The sequence below is a fragment of the Polyodon spathula genome, chromosome 19 (assembly GCF_017654505.1).
Source record: "Polyodon spathula isolate WHYD16114869_AA chromosome 19, ASM1765450v1, whole genome shotgun sequence".
NCBI classification, from domain to species: Eukaryota; Metazoa; Chordata; class Actinopteri; order Acipenseriformes; family Polyodontidae; genus Polyodon; species Polyodon spathula.
Genome location: NC_054552.1, coordinates 25073197 through 25089748, shown reverse-complemented (window position 1 = coordinate 25089748; position 16552 = coordinate 25073197). Strand labels below are relative to the sequence as shown.

The 16552-nt window shown below is 36.8% G+C and overlaps 1 protein-coding gene across 1 annotated transcript in view; it reads left to right on the top strand.

The window, feature by feature from the left end:
• Positions 1-6700: 6700 nt before the first annotated feature.
• Positions 6701-16552, top strand: part of LOC121294531 (transient receptor potential cation channel subfamily M member 1-like) — a 33836-nt gene continuing 23984 nt past the window's right edge. The window contains exons 1-7 of the mRNA XM_041218321.1: positions 6701-6722; positions 10098-10240; positions 11897-11976; positions 13775-13967; positions 14268-14481; positions 15197-15321; positions 16347-16518. Coding sequence (XP_041074255.1) covers positions 6701-6722; positions 10098-10240; positions 11897-11976; positions 13775-13967; positions 14268-14481; positions 15197-15321; positions 16347-16518 — 949 coding nt within the window. The remainder of the gene's footprint in view (positions 6723-10097; positions 10241-11896; positions 11977-13774; positions 13968-14267; positions 14482-15196; positions 15322-16346; positions 16519-16552) is intronic.

The following is a 16552-nucleotide window of genomic DNA, read 5'->3' as shown; positions in this document are numbered from 1 at the left end:
GCCATCATTAAATAACACTGTGGCGACGTCGTGCACTGCAAGCGTGTACCCCACTATGCAAGAGTCGGATTAATCTCCAGTCGTTGTTATAGAGCTTTGATTTTGCCAGTTATATTTGCAAGTGCCAATAAAATATTATCTAGTGACCCTCAATTCTCCCCAATGATCCAGCTTTTTATTTCAACCACTACAGCATGTATGCTTGTGTAGTTTACAGCACTATTCCTTATGGGTTAGACGAACAGTATATACAATGTAAAGTCTTCATCTCAAAATCATCACAAAATCTGTAGCTTCCCACAAACAATAAATAAATACACAACAACGACAACCGCTTTTTTTTTTTTTTTTTTTTTTTTTTTTTTCAATCTGGTCATGTGAAATATTAACCGCTGTGTTCCTGCGGTAATATAGTACCACTTAAAATTACAGATTTAGCATCAAAAGATTGAATGTGCGTGATCCACGTTTCATGAGCATTGCTGTAGTTCATGTGAATATAGGCTAGAGCCGGGGAAATTTACAGGCTTGAATAATAAAGGAGATTCAGCTGTGCTGTACCTGTGCTTATTGCTTGTGTCATAGATGTTTGGATTTGGTTATTAGGTGGATTGTTATGTGTTGGTATAATCATCCTTCTGTGTTGGTCTTCTGTTAATAAACTTGCATAATGCTTCAATTTTATTTTTTATTTTATTTTGTATGCATTTTAAGATGTATATTTATCGGCTGGGGGAAAGCAGTTACTTTATAGTTTTCCTTACATACTTTTAAACGCATAGGATTATTATCAGGGATTACCATTTTTCTACTGTAGGTTGTTGACATAGTAAGACGTGCCTTATCACCAGAAGCCTTAACGAAATGAAAACACAGGGGTCACTGAATATAAAGGAATGAGCAGAGATTGAGTGGTTTAAGAGTAAGACCACTTACTATATGCTATTAAATTGAAAGGTTTGACCTTACAAAGTGCCCTTTGGGGCTTTAGTATGTAGTCAGATCTAGGAATAATGCTTAACGAATCAGTGCATCAGCTGTGCATAGGGGAGTAGAGGGGTCCAAAGAGCCCACATAAACATGTGACCCACCACAAATCTGATTGTTGAACTAATTATAATAAATAGTACACCCTGATATTGATTCCTGAAATTCAACAGGTTGTGTCCGATAGCGCTAGATATATATAGCATTATATAAAATATAGTTTAGGGCGCTTTACAAGATACAAGCTCTCAGGGATTGTATCGCACAACACCCTATACAATACTCTATATATACAGAACGCATTTGTAAATATTGTTACCACGGATTTGACCTGGCTCTGCAATTGCTTTATTTATATATTTTACATAAACTGTATTACAGCTCTATAATGTTTAAAAAAATAATAATTGCTCTCAGTTGCCAGTTTCTGAGGTTGACAGTCACTAGTCTATTCAATACTGATACAAAGGCATGCCTGCATCACATCTACTGTTTATGTTATTTACTTAGTTAACAGTAAAGTGTTTTTATTGTCTCAAAAAAGGGATCAATCACCACCCACACTACCGCTCTCCTTTCTCAGTAAGCTCAGGACAGCATTTCTGCACTGCGTTTAATCTCTGATAATGTTCCAGTAAAGGACCAGCCAGCGGGGAGGATTAATGTTGATAAATACCTGCTTTAATGGGATTAATACATAAAAAACTGACTGATGAGAGTGATGGAGGTCTGGATAATCATCCCACAAACCAATACGCAGACTTTCTTCTAAGAGTACGGTAAAGACAAAAGATCTGAAACTGCACATTTATAAAGTGAAATCGCAGGGAATGTGGCTCCAGTCTTGGCAGTCACTCTTTTCCAGTTACAGGGTAGAATAGAGATGGTTTTATGCCAGAGTAAACCAACTACTGTATAAAAATTTGGATTTTGTGATTATTGTTATTTTTAGCTGCATATTAGTATGAAATTCATACTTTTCATTCGTTTTTTTAACTAAACAATTAAAGCAATAGTTACTTAGAGACAGTAAATATTCAACCTGATCAAAATGAAATTGTGTACCAAATCATTGACTTACCCTGCCAAATACATCTCGATAAAGCAATTTATTGCAAATGCAGATCACTTACCTGACATCAATAACATGTCTTAAAGTCTTTCATATCCTGGTAGCGAAAAGGGTTATTCATCTGGGCTCAGATAGGATATAAGCGCACTAAGAGAATGTTGTCTGGAGAAGCTATTTCATTGGCAAATATAATCTGAAGTTACTACTACTAATAATAATAATAATAATAATAATAATAATAATAAATAATAATAATAATAATAATAATAATAACAACACAGAGATCCACCAGCTCATCTGCTATTGTTATTAATCTTGACACAGTTCTGATTACAGTCCAATAGGGGGTTCATGAAGACAAGAGAAATTCAGCTACACTATACTGGAAAAAAAAAAGTCTTCTGCTAATGTGAGTTTTCAGAACTTCACAGTGTTTCTAATTGTGTTAACGCTTATACAGCGCGGTACGGGCTTTCATGCATGCATTCTAAAGCTATGTATTCTAATATACTAAGTGTGCTATACCTACTATGCCCTGTAGTGCAGATTTACACATATACTGGAATGAGAACCTTAAATACTGTGCTGGCAATTCATAAAAACTATGAGTACCACAATCTGTCAAACATAATTTTCATCAGTGCTGCCTGACTTCTGTTTTACCTCTTATTATCTAAAATGAAGACACTGAGAAAGACTTCTAGTCTAAATGTTTGTTAAGGGGTTTTATTAAATATATTTCAGAATTACTTACAGACTACTTGGTTTCTTATAGTTTTAACCTGGCTTAAAGGTATCCAAGACTGTACAGACTGTACTGCCCACCTGTTAAACAGCTTCATGACAAGGGGTAGGCACAGGAGGGTCACAAAGAACCCTGATACACATTAATGCCAGATAATTCTCTTGGTAGGATATGTGAAGCAGAAGCACATTATTAATTGATGGCAAGGTCAAATGTGAACCTCACCCAGAGAGATAAAAGGAATACACATTTCCAGGACAGCAGATTATTATGTTATTATGTCACCTTTTAACCCCTCCTGCAGAACCTTTCACAATTATTTTAATCAATTTTGGATTCTCTTGTAATGAAAGCCTGATTGGTGTGACACAGGGGGAATTGCATTTAAAAAAAAAATACAATCAGAGCAGGAGATCTGTAATTCCTTGAATTAGCCACACATTGATTTTACCCATGCAGAAGAAACACATTTTCTATTAATCATGAATCCAGATTTCTTAAAGCAGAGCATTTTCTGCTTAAGCTTCAGCTTTTACACAAAAGACAGTGCTTTCATTTCTTTTAAGCAGTGATGTCTGCCATTACCTGCTACATAATTGACAGCAGTGTCCCGAGCTGAAGGCACTAACCAGAAGACCAGGTCAATAATCTACAGATAATGACCACCGCGTAGAATATGAACTGGATTATATTTTTAAGATGTGTTCTTAGATCTGGTTGGCTCAAGATGCTTGGAATTTATTTTGCCTTTCAAAGTGAGTTCCCAGATTTGAAAGTTTTGGTTTTTTTAGAGGATTCCTGCCTGTGGGAGACGGACTGATCTACTCGGAATGTGATTGGTTGAGAGTTTTATAATTGCCAATTGAAACATTGTTTGGCTGGAAATAAATGTCACTTTGGAACACCATCACTCATAAGATAAATAAATGTTGGGTTTTAAGAGCAGTTTGAAACAGACATTGTCAACTCAATAAATAAATAATGCAATACTGGTTTCAATACAGTGCCGCTTCATAACAATTGTTGTTTCCCTGTTCCATGACGCCATTCAATGAAACTTCCACATATAACCAAACATACCCATAATGCACCTCTGTCTAACAACTCCCTTGTTAACTGTATGACTTCAATTAAACAGACAAAAATACAGGGTCTAAATAGTGCCATATCTAAATGATATCATACCTCTCTTGCACTGTTAGTCTAATAGAAACAAATATGTGATTTAGATTTGCCACTGTTGAAACCAGCTGAATATAACTGCTTTGTTAGTGTTTTAATAGGGCAGTAGTAATGTTTAAACAATATCACATCATTGTGCATTGTACTGTTCTAGGAACCAACTGAAACTCTTACTAGTAAGAAAAAGCAATCAAACACTGGCACCAGTGAAGACAACCATAGCAGCCTGTGGCCTAGCTGTGTATGTGTTTTTAACCAATGGTGTTTGGTATCTCATAATCACATGGACTTGATGTAACTGATTGAAAAACATCCCGTTTTATGACATTTTGTGAGATTAAAATGCAGCTGGTGCAGCAGCATGCCTATCTGTGCTGTATGCACGAGGCCTTTTATACTAGCTTAATCCAATTGATAGTGTTTATCAGAAAAGCAGTTTCCCTGCTTCTGTTCTTTGTGAAGTTAAGCTCTATCAGTAACTCAGTTCAGCATGTTAACAGTAACACATGTTAAACTAAAACTTTTTTTATTACATAAAGGTATCTAGGGTATTTTCACATGCTTGAGTGGGTCCAATTTTGGGTGAAAATCAGTCAATGCTAACTTATTATAAAACTTGCAAATTTTTCAGTAAAGAACAGAGAATTCAGGACCTTGCACATACAGTATATGCATTAAGTCCAGTAGTAATATTATTCATGAACACAACTTAATTCAGTGCAGTTTATGCATGTACAGCAACACATAAGGTACTCAAATGTGTTTTACAAAAATGTCTGGATTTGTAACATGAGCAGGTTTTAATATTCTAGCCAGGATATTTAAAAGAGAGAGTAAAAAAGTGAAACAAACATTGAATATGAATAATACTGTACCACACTGATACGGATACAGTGTCATTGTACTGCAATGGATTACCAGTAGTGGTTCATTCCTACCATTGTGGCACCACTGGCCCTTAGCCCACTGAAGTGTCATTACATTGCTATTAAAATTTAAATTTTAAGGTTAATATTCTCAAGCAAGTTGTATTAATTTAACACCTTTTCATGACCTCTCTTTTCCCTCCCCCTCCAGCCTTTATTTTGGAACATGTCTTATGACTTTTTGTTTATCTCATGGCTGGTGAATGACATGTTATACTCATGTGACCACTGTCTGGGCCTAAAGACCATAAGAACAATCATCCTTTTTAGAAAGTGTATGCTATTTAAAAAATTCTCACTTAATGCTTTCATATCTTTTGTCAAATTCCCCACTATTTCTCCAAAACCCTGAAACTGTGCATTCCAGCTTTTTATTGACGTGTTTTCTGATTCTTTTGAGGAACATATATCTAATAAACAGTGAATGCAGCAGTAATCATATAGTAGAAAGCTATCCTGTCACACTATATTAACGCATGATTTAGCTCACCCAATTTAGCTGCTCAGTGGGGCAGATTCAATTAGAGATACCTTTTATCTTCGGTTTTTAAATTCCACATACTTTGTAATAGTTCAGTTTATCAAATGTAGTTAAATAAAACTTTGATCAAATTAACAAAAAAAAAAGTATTTCTCTTTGTGCTGTACTTGAAGCTGTGCCTGTGGCTCACACAAATAGAAGTGCTTATGTTTTAGGTTTTTAATTATTTTTTTAAAAGTTGCCAAGTTAAACATTTGTTCTTATTCATCCATGCAATCTTAAATTGAGAGGTAAGAGACTCAGAGACTCGGAGAAGTCCTGTAAAGAAACGTTTTGGCCAACGCCTCCATCACCTTTATGTTCTTGCCCTGGCCTCTATTCAGTTCAATGAGCTGAGATGCCAAGCACCACTGCAACCTCCTATGGATTTATCACAGCTTCTAGACAACTTGTCATAACATGCCCAGGTCTTGCGGAAGTCTTCTCAAGGGATCACTTTAAACTGTTCAATATTTACTATCTTTCTTTCTTCTCCACCTTTTATTCAACTTAGCAATGCTTGATTGAATTCAGAACTGGAGACAGTCTGGGCTAAGGACCAAGAACCTTGATGTTTCCACCCTGGTGTTTAAACATTTAATCAAAATCAATGTTTACTCCATGCTACTCAATAAGAGAATATTGCAATTAAGAGTGAGTGTCAATGCTTGGTCCCCCTGACTGTAGATCAATGGATTCACTTTCAGAGTTACTCCAAAACACAGGTACATTAGCTACATGTGGTTAATGTGTTCTACATGACCATAGCGCACAATTCTGTGATTGAGAGGATGGAACTCGATACATAGGCAATTATCTTGATCATATAATTTTGTTATAAGCACATTAATGTTATAAAAGTGTGCATACAGTGTAGCTACGGTTTATTTAATATACATGTCATTTGAAGTGACACCTGGCTTTTGCTCAGCTAATCTTATTTAGCTATTTGATAACCAGAAAACTCACATTTAGATGACCTCAATATCAAATGGAATTGCGTGATCCATTATATTGCATTTAGAAGTATTAAAAAGAGTTCCTTTAGTAGCTGAACTATAAAACACGTCAGCTTCTGTAGAACAAGTGCTTCTTTATCGCTTCTGTAACATACTTTAGAAAGGCAATCTGTTTATCCAAATTCTTACAAAGCCGGTTTGGGTCTTTAGACAAACAACTGTTGCTTTGTATTTTAACATTCCCAAAGTCTTAATGAAGATTGAAATGGTTTCATGAAAACCAGTTACTTTATGTTATGTTTCTGTAGCATGGCGGCAAACCCCATTAACGGTGCTCAGGGAAGCTCAGTCTGATTCCTGAGTGTTTCATTTTACCGCTTGGATGTCCAGACTGCTCCAAAGGGTCTATAACAAGGTTACTAGATGCTTGTTGAGTTTCAGCTTTAATTGCTGTGGATAATGAGTTTAAGTAAGCTGAAATAAGTGCGTCATACTGTTCACTTTATAGGGCGCTCTCTTTGTTTTGTACAACAGTGATTACTAGCCGGACACATGTGTATCTCATCCAACTCCTCCATAGACCCACACTGCAGACGTGGTATACCTCACTCTTCAGTTTCAGTGTTCCAACGCCCCTGCTTTTCTCATCGCAGTTGAAAATAATAAACAAAAGAAATAACCCCCCAATAAACAGAAGTCACACAGGACAGGACATCTCTAAAAACCTGTCGCCCGTCCCCGTCCCCGCCCCCCGGCCAAACATTCCTTAAAAAGGAAATGTGTTATTAAGAAAAGCAATGAATGCAAATGTTGGCCTGGTCCTCAAAAAAAAAAATCAGTTCTTTATATTCTTATATAAAGAAGTCCAATTCACACAACTTTAACTGTTCTTAGTCATTTGAACCCTTTCATGCAAGGTGACTTTATTTAGGGATGGATACATTTTTTTTTTAAAAACCTCTCTGATGGGAACATATGGAAATGCAAATGCATCATAGCCTCATATGGGGATGCCATTTGTTCCTCCATATAAAACAATGGAAAAAAAAATGTTAAATGAAAAATACATGTGTCCAAATTGTTTTTTATAGCTATTTTCAATATTTCATGCATGAAAAGGTTAGCTTTTTTTTCTTTTTAAGAGATAAAACACATTTTCTGAGATTAAAAAGTGCTTTGAGGGGGCTCCCGAATGGCGTATCCAGTAAAGGCACTCCGCATGGTGTGCAGAATGCGCTCTATAGCCTGGACATTGCCAGTTCAAGTCCAGGCTATTCCACAGTGCTAAATGCAGTGGCTAAAGAAAGAAACTCCACTGATCAGTGCTCACCAGGTTTCCAGCTGAAGTTAAAGTATACTATTCATTGAGATCCTCAGTCTCACATGTAAAGGGTTCCTTGGGCTGCTTAGACTGATGGGACCACATTTTCAAAGCTTTTCCTCTAATTAAGTCCTATTTTTTGAAAGGAGAAAAAAATCATGTCAATTTTACAAAATTGAGAGTGCTAAAGGGAATGTGAACTATATGGCTTAGGTGTTTGGTTCTGGTTTGTTAACATTACCAGAAGTTTCACCTCATTAAAAAATAGGAGTTAATTAAGGACTTGACTAAATGCTTTGAAAACATGGCCCATTACATCATATTTGACTCTGTCAGGCAGTCTTTCCGATCCCACTTTGAAGAGCTCAGATTTCCCTCTCTCCCCTGACCTCTCCGCACCACCTTCTGGGTGCTGAGCGCAACACGCCTAGCTCTCTCTTTTCTCTCTACCCTTTCCCCTTAATTTAGTTATCATTTAAATAATGCTGTGTTTTTTGTACTGCATAGATCCATGTATATGCACATGTTTTGTATTTGAGTCTGTATACCAGTGAAAACCTCAAAATGAGTAAATAGAATTGTAATTTTTTTTTAAAAAGTTATGAAATTAGCAAATGTTTAGATTATCGCGTCAACATGTTATAAAACATTGAAAGTGTGTTTACCTGGATATATTGGCAATATAAGTCCCTGGACTACCCCATGTACAGAACGATAGAGGAATATCTCTCTTCAGTTGCTGGTTCTTTTTTCAATGTTTTATCCATCTAAACTGTGCCCATTGCTGTGTTGCTGATCATCTACTTTGTCTTGTCTGGAGTAGACTACCTTAATACCTGGCACCGCTTGTATTGTATTAGATCATCTCAACAATTTCCAAATGCAGCGGCGGGAGTTCTGTACAGCGTCATTGTCATCTAGTTCAAGCTACAGCATATTGGCTAGCAGTGAGTTTCAGGATAAACTTTACACCTATTTCTGACTTAGTGGTACAAACTGTCAATGGTCTAACCCCATAATATTTGAAGGATCTGTTATCAGTTAACAATACATACCATTCATCAGACAGAGGTCTGCTGCAAGTCACCCAGAGGAAGAGGGAAGCCCTGCAAGGAGTAGACTGGTGCTGGGGTTTCCTCTTAGGATTTGTATAGGTCTGAGGTAGGGTTGCCACTCAGTCAAGGCTAGTGGCAAAAGTAGGAGATTGCACCCTCAGCTCTCTTCCTAAGCTAACTGTGGGAGCTGTCTGCCTGCTCCTCTGATAGCATGTAGTCAGGTGTAATTGACAATTATCACCTGGCCACATTCCACACGTTTTAGCAGAGAGGGGGTTCTATCCATAGCCCTGTCATATTTAGCACATACGTTTTGTATACAAACGTATACAATATTAACAAATTACATGTGCAGGGCTCTTGACTTGCCAAAAGATCTTTATAAACATTTAGTCTGAGTTTTAAGTCTACTTATTGTCATTATTTCTAAAGCACTTTGAGGTGGTGGTATTACTAAAATGTAACCACAAGCAGTCAGTTGCAATTATTTCCCAAAAGATTAAAATAATTCTTCTTTTTTTTTGTGCTTTTATAAAGATTTTCTGTAAGTGTATCTCTTTAAACTACAATGAAGTTTTGAATGCTGGTCTGTTTGTTTTTGGTTTTATGCTTTTAGAAGTGGTCCAGTCTTGGAAAAGTTTAAAAAAAAACATAAAAAAAACCTATAAATGATATATTCCTTAGGCCAGCAGACAATCATGCTGGGTTTCCTGCCTAAATTGTAAAATCTTATTTCCGTCAAGTAGTTCTATTTTCACCTGCATAAGGAACCTGTGCAAGCCTTCTGTTTAAACACTTAGTCAAGGAGAAGTGATGATCAAATATTTCAGATATGCGGTGTGTTACAGAGTTAATGTTTAACTGCATCGACGATAATGTGGCCATTTGAATAAATGAAAAGGTTACCTACAATTAGAGTTGTCTCTCCTGGGGTCTGGGAATACTTAATTTACAAATAATTAAGAACTATAATTTAATAAGGGATTTTTGAAAAGAATGCTTGTGTCCAATTGCTTCAATTATGCAAATAGACTTGATACCACAATGGTGTGGGGGTGACATTTCAAATTAAATGTCTGTTGAGCTTTAAAAAGGAAAATCAAGTTTAACAAATTGGAGATTAGCAAAGCTATCAAAGTAGATATTTGTTGTGCCTTGTTTCACCGTGGGATGAAAATACTCTCGGGGCAGTGGAGATAGGTCATGAGACTCCCAAAAGGATTACCTTCAACTGGAGTCATGGGACTGGCCTGAACAAAGAGCCTGCTCACATGCACATCATATGAACTGCTCTTCATAAAGTGAGGGAGCCCCATCTTGAGCATCACAGACCCCAGGAACAAGCAAGAGGAACCAGTCACAGAAAAGGAGAAAACAAACACACAGCCAAAGCCACCGTTCAATATTTTCACAGTCAAATCCATTTGGGCTTCTCTTTGTACTCCACAAGGTCTTCCTCTTCTTGCCATCCAGGTAGGGCACTTCAAGAATTCACTCAAACTGGGACCTACTGCACATAGGGTAATAAATAACAACACTAACAAAGCAGCCATTCAAAGCAGTAGACTTTTGAAAAAAAGATTTATTGGGGTTATCAGTGGAGGATGAATTAGGATTAGATTAGGTGTTAACCATGTTGTTGGAGTGTCAGTATCTGCTCAGATGATTAACCTGCTACTTATAATAATACACAGGAATCAGAATACTTTTTGTATTACATTGATGGAAGTTATGAAGCGTAAATGGGACCAGAACAGTGCGCATATATATATATATATATATATATATATATATATATATATGGAATATCTATGGGAAGTGATGAGTGTTGACTATTCCTTAAAAAAAAGTTTGCTTCAGTTAACAATGCTTATACCATGTTAGTATCATGTATTACCAGGCTTTACCATGTTATTATCAGTGATTAATGTAATTTTATTTAGCTTTACCACACTTTGCTATGATTTTACCATTGTTACCAAAAGTCTGAAAAGTATAAGAATTTTAAATACTAACATTCCCCCAAAAAAAGAGCATGTATTTTAATGGGCAACTGATTTATTTATTTTTATTTTTTGAGTCATAGTTGTATACATTTCTCTTTAACAAAAAATGAATTGAGATCTTGCTGACCGAGGTTTTTGGATCTCAAAGTGTCTATCATGAGGGAAAATGTAATAATAAAATAAATACAAATTTGGCAAATATCAGAAAAAAGAATGCTGCATTTCTGTAGCGTTTATGGTCTAATTCCGCAATAACCAGTCTGGTCTGAGGAACCTCACTGACGAAAAACAGCTGTATGTACAGCTGGTAGACCCCTGAAACTAATTCAATTTCTGAAGATCTACATGTGTTTTCAGTGTTCATTCTTATATGGAGAGAATGGGCCCTATTTACAAACCTTAAAGTGTTTTTTTTCAACAATTTTTTCTCCAAATTATTGGACATTGTAATTTGTATTCTAATTGACAAATAATACACATTTAAAAGTTTTCTTACTAAATCTATTCTGTATCTATGTCGACATTGGTCTCTGTTTTGAAGTTAGTGTGAAAGTTGACTACCACCAACTTAATTGCCTTTTGTTGGTTTTATTGTTGTTTTTTGTCACTTTTAGACCAAACGTAATTCTTATTTCCAATTAGTTAAAATCGCCTGTACTGGTATGTCTAGAGATTTTTTTTTCTATTATCGTTAGAAACTGGTAAACAGTACCTTTATTGTTACTGTGTAGCTAAAGTCAATGGCACACAATTCATGAATTTACAGTATTTTACTAAGATAGATTAAATTGAATATGAAAAAAGAAACCAGAGTTTGTTTTAGAGCTACACATTTGCATTGATGTGTAGGTCTTATTTGTTTTGTTTTGAGTAACACCATTTACATTCCTTGCATGTTACTGTAAGTAGATATATGTTTGCACTCCCTTCCCTGTATATCTTGTGAGCAGAAGCTTTTATAGTTATCCACCCATCTACAAAGTTCAGTTCAGATCTGCTGGACTTACAGTGTATTTCTATGGGAAGGCAGGCAGTGCACTCCTGTTTCTGCACAATCTCATTCTTTCCCGTTCAATACACTTGAAGACTGTATTAAAACAGCGCTTTATCTTTTTTCTTACAGACTCAGAAGGCTTGGATAGAGAAAACCTTTCACAAAAGAGAATGCATTAATATTTTTCCAAACAACAAAGACCCGAGCAGGTACGTAGACCCCGATTACAAAGCCACACAAGGTTTAGAAGGAGACAACTTTAATCTTTTTAATGTCTTGTCACATTTGTTTTCTTATTCTGTTTTTTGGCATGTGATAACTCAAGTTTATAGTACAGTATGCCCTTTTGCATGTGGGGAGAGGGTCTGGTGAGCTAGTCTAGTTAGTTTTCAAGGTGGCATCCCCCAAAGCTCAAGGCGCGGTTGATCCATTAATAACATTAGGTGGCACTGTGGTACAAAGAGTATATAAGACAGCGATGTGTTTTGAATGCCATGACAATAGAGATATTGTCTGTTCACAAAAAGGTTTTCTTAATATTTATTTCAAGCACAGGGCAAAGTATGTATAATGCAAATTAATGTTAGCTGGGCAACTATTACATTTCTTATTTACAATCTAACAATCAACTTTTAGATACCTATTGTTCACAGAACTATTAGGCCTAGTGTGAATCTTACCTAGATTCCTCAACAAAATGTTACAGTATATTGTTTTTCTAGTACTGTATAGATGATATACAGTTAGTAGCATACAGTTTTAACTAGCTATATGAACTTTAGATTAATTATTATTATATAAAACAAAAAGTGATTTAAAAAGTGTATTGCCATTATTGTATAGATTAATGGATCTCTAAACTGATGTGTTACCCAAATAATTGAAGAAACACAGACGCAGTGCTCTACTCATCATAGCATGTGCCAAAGCTGAAATGAAATCAAACTATTAGTAATGCAGTTCCCTAACACTGGTAACATGGAGCAAGTGCTGGGAAGATAGTCTCTTTAAGTATTCCCAGAAGGTGTCAGAATTTGATATAACACATGTTAAGATGCCCCTTTCTAATGGGTCTAAGAATATTCAAAAGCTGGCCATTAATTAACTCTGCAAAACACCTGGCTGTGACATCAGCACAGCGGAGACGTCTTAACGATTCCAGTGGAGCTGAATACAAATTAAACTGCTTAAACTGTTTACTTCTGGAAATGCCTATTTTTGATGCTTGCTGGAAATGTTATTAATTAGAAAGCAGAGCAGAATAGTACAGTCTTCCTCACTCCCTTTGAAGGCTGCTTACCATTATTTCACTTTGTGAGCTTATTCAGCTTGCATTAAGCAATACTGAAGAAGGTTATGAAGTTACTTTTTCGTCAGGCTGTAGCTTGAGAAACAGAAACTAAACGAGACGATGTAATTATTTTCAACATGGGGCTACAAGGTTAAAGAAAACAACAGCTATTTTGTATGGGGAAACAAGAGAAGATACTTCACAAATGACAGGAAGGAAGTGTATTTATAGGTAGGCACAATTAGGATGAAGTGATTCATACCACAATGGGTGAGGTGGGCCTGCTGCCAGTTGCTGTGGTGATGAGTGCATGGCAGCACGTAACTGCTGTCTATGGCAGGAACAACAGAGATGAAAGAGGAAGGTCTAATTGGGGAGACAGGGACAGGAGAAGGGATAATGCATAATGTGTCAGTCAAGGTGGGCAAAATCTGGCTTTAACGGGGAGCTCAAAGTAAGCACTCCATTAGCAAATGCTTCTAAGACTGCTCAAATATTTCACCAGTATCAAAAGGGAAGACTATATGGACCATTCTGGAGAACCGCAGCTCTGTTGCTTACCCATCATCCCTGAAGTATTGTCATCCCTATTCCTTCAGTACAAATCGAACGGCTTGCAGGATCAGTGTCGTCCTGTTTTATGATTCTTCTTTTTTAACATATTGCTATAATGAGAAAAAGAGCAAAACTGTATCTAACTTGCCATTCACTTTTAGGTGTTGCTGTGGCCATTTAATAGGGCAGCATGTGGCCATACTTCCCGGCTGTACAATTAAAAGTGCAGAGGAGATCAGCCAAGTGGAGCCCCAGCCAGAGAAATGGTCTGTCAGCAAACACACGCAGACCAGTCCCACAGACGCCTATGGAATCATCGAGTTCCAGGGAGGAGGCCACACCAACAAGGCCAAGGTAGGACTGTTTCCCTCACAGCTAACCCTAGCTATGTCTATGGACAAAGTGCACTAATGTCCTTTGTACGATTAGCAACTAGACCTATGTACAAGTGGTATGTAAACAGAGAACTCTGTGCAAACCTATCAAGCCAAGCACCTTTTAAAAGGTAAAAAAGACAGTAATCTGACAACAGAAAAGTTTTACACATGAGAAAATCTCCAAAACTATGAGGCCAACATTATAGATGTTTATTAAGGTTTCAGGAGTTGTATTTCAACCTCAAAGCTGACTATTCCATTTGATAATCTTTTCTAGTATATCCGGGTATCATATGACACCAAACCAGACAATCTTCTTCATTTGATGGTCAAAGACTGGCAGCTAGAGCTTCCCACCCTCCTCATCTCAGTTCATGGAGGCCTACAGAACTTTGACCTGCAGCCCAAACTCAAGCAGGTGTTTGGGAAAGGCCTAATCAAGGCTGCCATGACAACAGGGGCCTGGATATTCACTGGTGGAGTCAGTACCGGTAGGTCTCTACTTATCTACTTCACTGTTTTTTATTAAAAGTCCTTTTCACTGATCCTGAGAGGAACCTGAATGACAAGTTCTAAGTTATTACATTTTCATGAGTGGCATAAAACTGACAGAACACAAAATTCCAGGCAGTAGGAAAGTAGGATTTAATTCGAAACAGTACACTATGGCAAACCATAATAATATAACACATAGTAATATAAAGAGAGGATACAATAGATGGGTAATGGAAAAATCATCAACGAGTGATTGTGAATTAATCATTCCCTAATGATGACGGATTTAGTTAAGTATTGTATTTTTATTTTTTGATTAAACATTGCCATTGCTGTGCAGAGCTCTAAATCAGAAGCCATTATTGTGATGTCATTGCTACAAGCTGCCCATTTAAATGTGGAAAATACATGTTTTGGGAAACCCACATAGTATATAAAAAAAAAAATGTATGCAATGGCTTTTCACCTACCACTTCTTAACAAAAGAAATCACACACTGCTCTGTGACAATTCAAGTGGTACTGCAATAGGAATATCTTCTAGTTACCATTGGTGTACTTGATTGGTGTACTTGGGTTTATTTAAGTTCTAGTTTATAGTTTAAAGCTTAGTAAGCATATCTTGTTTTAGATATTTCGGAGGAATATATGTCCATTATTATATAGCTGCCTTTGAATAGGAGGATCCGTGTGAATCCTTTTGGTTTTGCAGGGGTGATCCGCCACGTTGGAGATGCCTTGAAAGACCATTCCTCTAAATCAAGAGGGAAGGTCTGTGCCATAGGAATCGCACCCTGGGGCATAGTGGAGAACAAAGAGGACCTCATTGGAGCAGATGTAAGTGACCAAGCACCAAGAAGCATGGTATCAAATCGTATGGGCGAATAAAGGTGTTGGGGAAAGTATTTTGGTTACACTGTAACATAATAACGACAAATTCCTATGGATTCCAATTGATTAGCTGTTATTCCTATTGCATTCATCTTGAATTCATTATTAATATTACCATTGTAGAAAGTTATATACTATATATAAGTTATTCAGATGTTACTCCTATGGATTCCTGTAGCTTTGGGACAGGTTAACCTCTGGAGTACCATCTGTACTTAGAGGGATATTTTAGTGGGCTTTTGAGAACCAAGTCGCTCTTTAACATCAGGTTTAGGAAAACAGAATGACTGTGGAAAAACATAAGCTTAAAATCTCAGCAGCTTGCAGCTTTTCTGGACTAAAAACCACTTGTTACACCTGAGGGCTTTTTTAGTAACCGTGAACTTCTTTCTACTTTCATTTCACACGTGAGACTCTTGAAAGAATAGATTTCATTTTTACAGTGTGTGCACCAATAACTTAATAATAAGTGTGGGTAGTATTAGGGCTCGGTGGAAGGACTGTTGTTATGATAGTGTATTCATATAGGGCTCCTTTTCACTGTGAGTACTGATGTCGGGTCTATTCCTGGCTATGGGAGAGCAACTATCAGAGTTGTTGTGTTTGAAGATGAGATCATTTATAAAATCCCTCTCGCAGAAAACTAAAGAAATGTTTAACAAACTTTTCTACAAGCGTCTTAATCCACCAAAGATAAAACTCTCAAGATGTATCAGTGTGTTCTTTTCAATATCTGATGCTGTTGAAACATTTGTTTACCAGTTTCTTTAATTAGGTTTCTAGTGTTTAAGTGTACTTCAACAGCATAAAAAGACTTAAAGTCTTAAAACACAAATATTTCCACTAAAGACAGTGACAAAGACACTTGCTTCCCTGCAGACTAAGACATTTCTTCAGCTTTGCTCAGACTTGATGACTGTGTGTCTAAGTGAATGATAACACACATTTTTACTCTGTTCCTGTCCTCTCAGGTAACGAGGCAATACCAGACCATGTCGAACCCCCTCAGCAAACTCTCTGTGCTCAACAGCAGTCACTCCCACTTCATCCTGGCTGACAATGGCACCTTGGGGAAGTATGGGGCTGAGGTCAAACTGCGACGGCACCTGGAGAAGCACATCTCCCTGCAGAAAATCAACACCCGTAAGAAACCTCATTTTATCTACCCTAGGACACC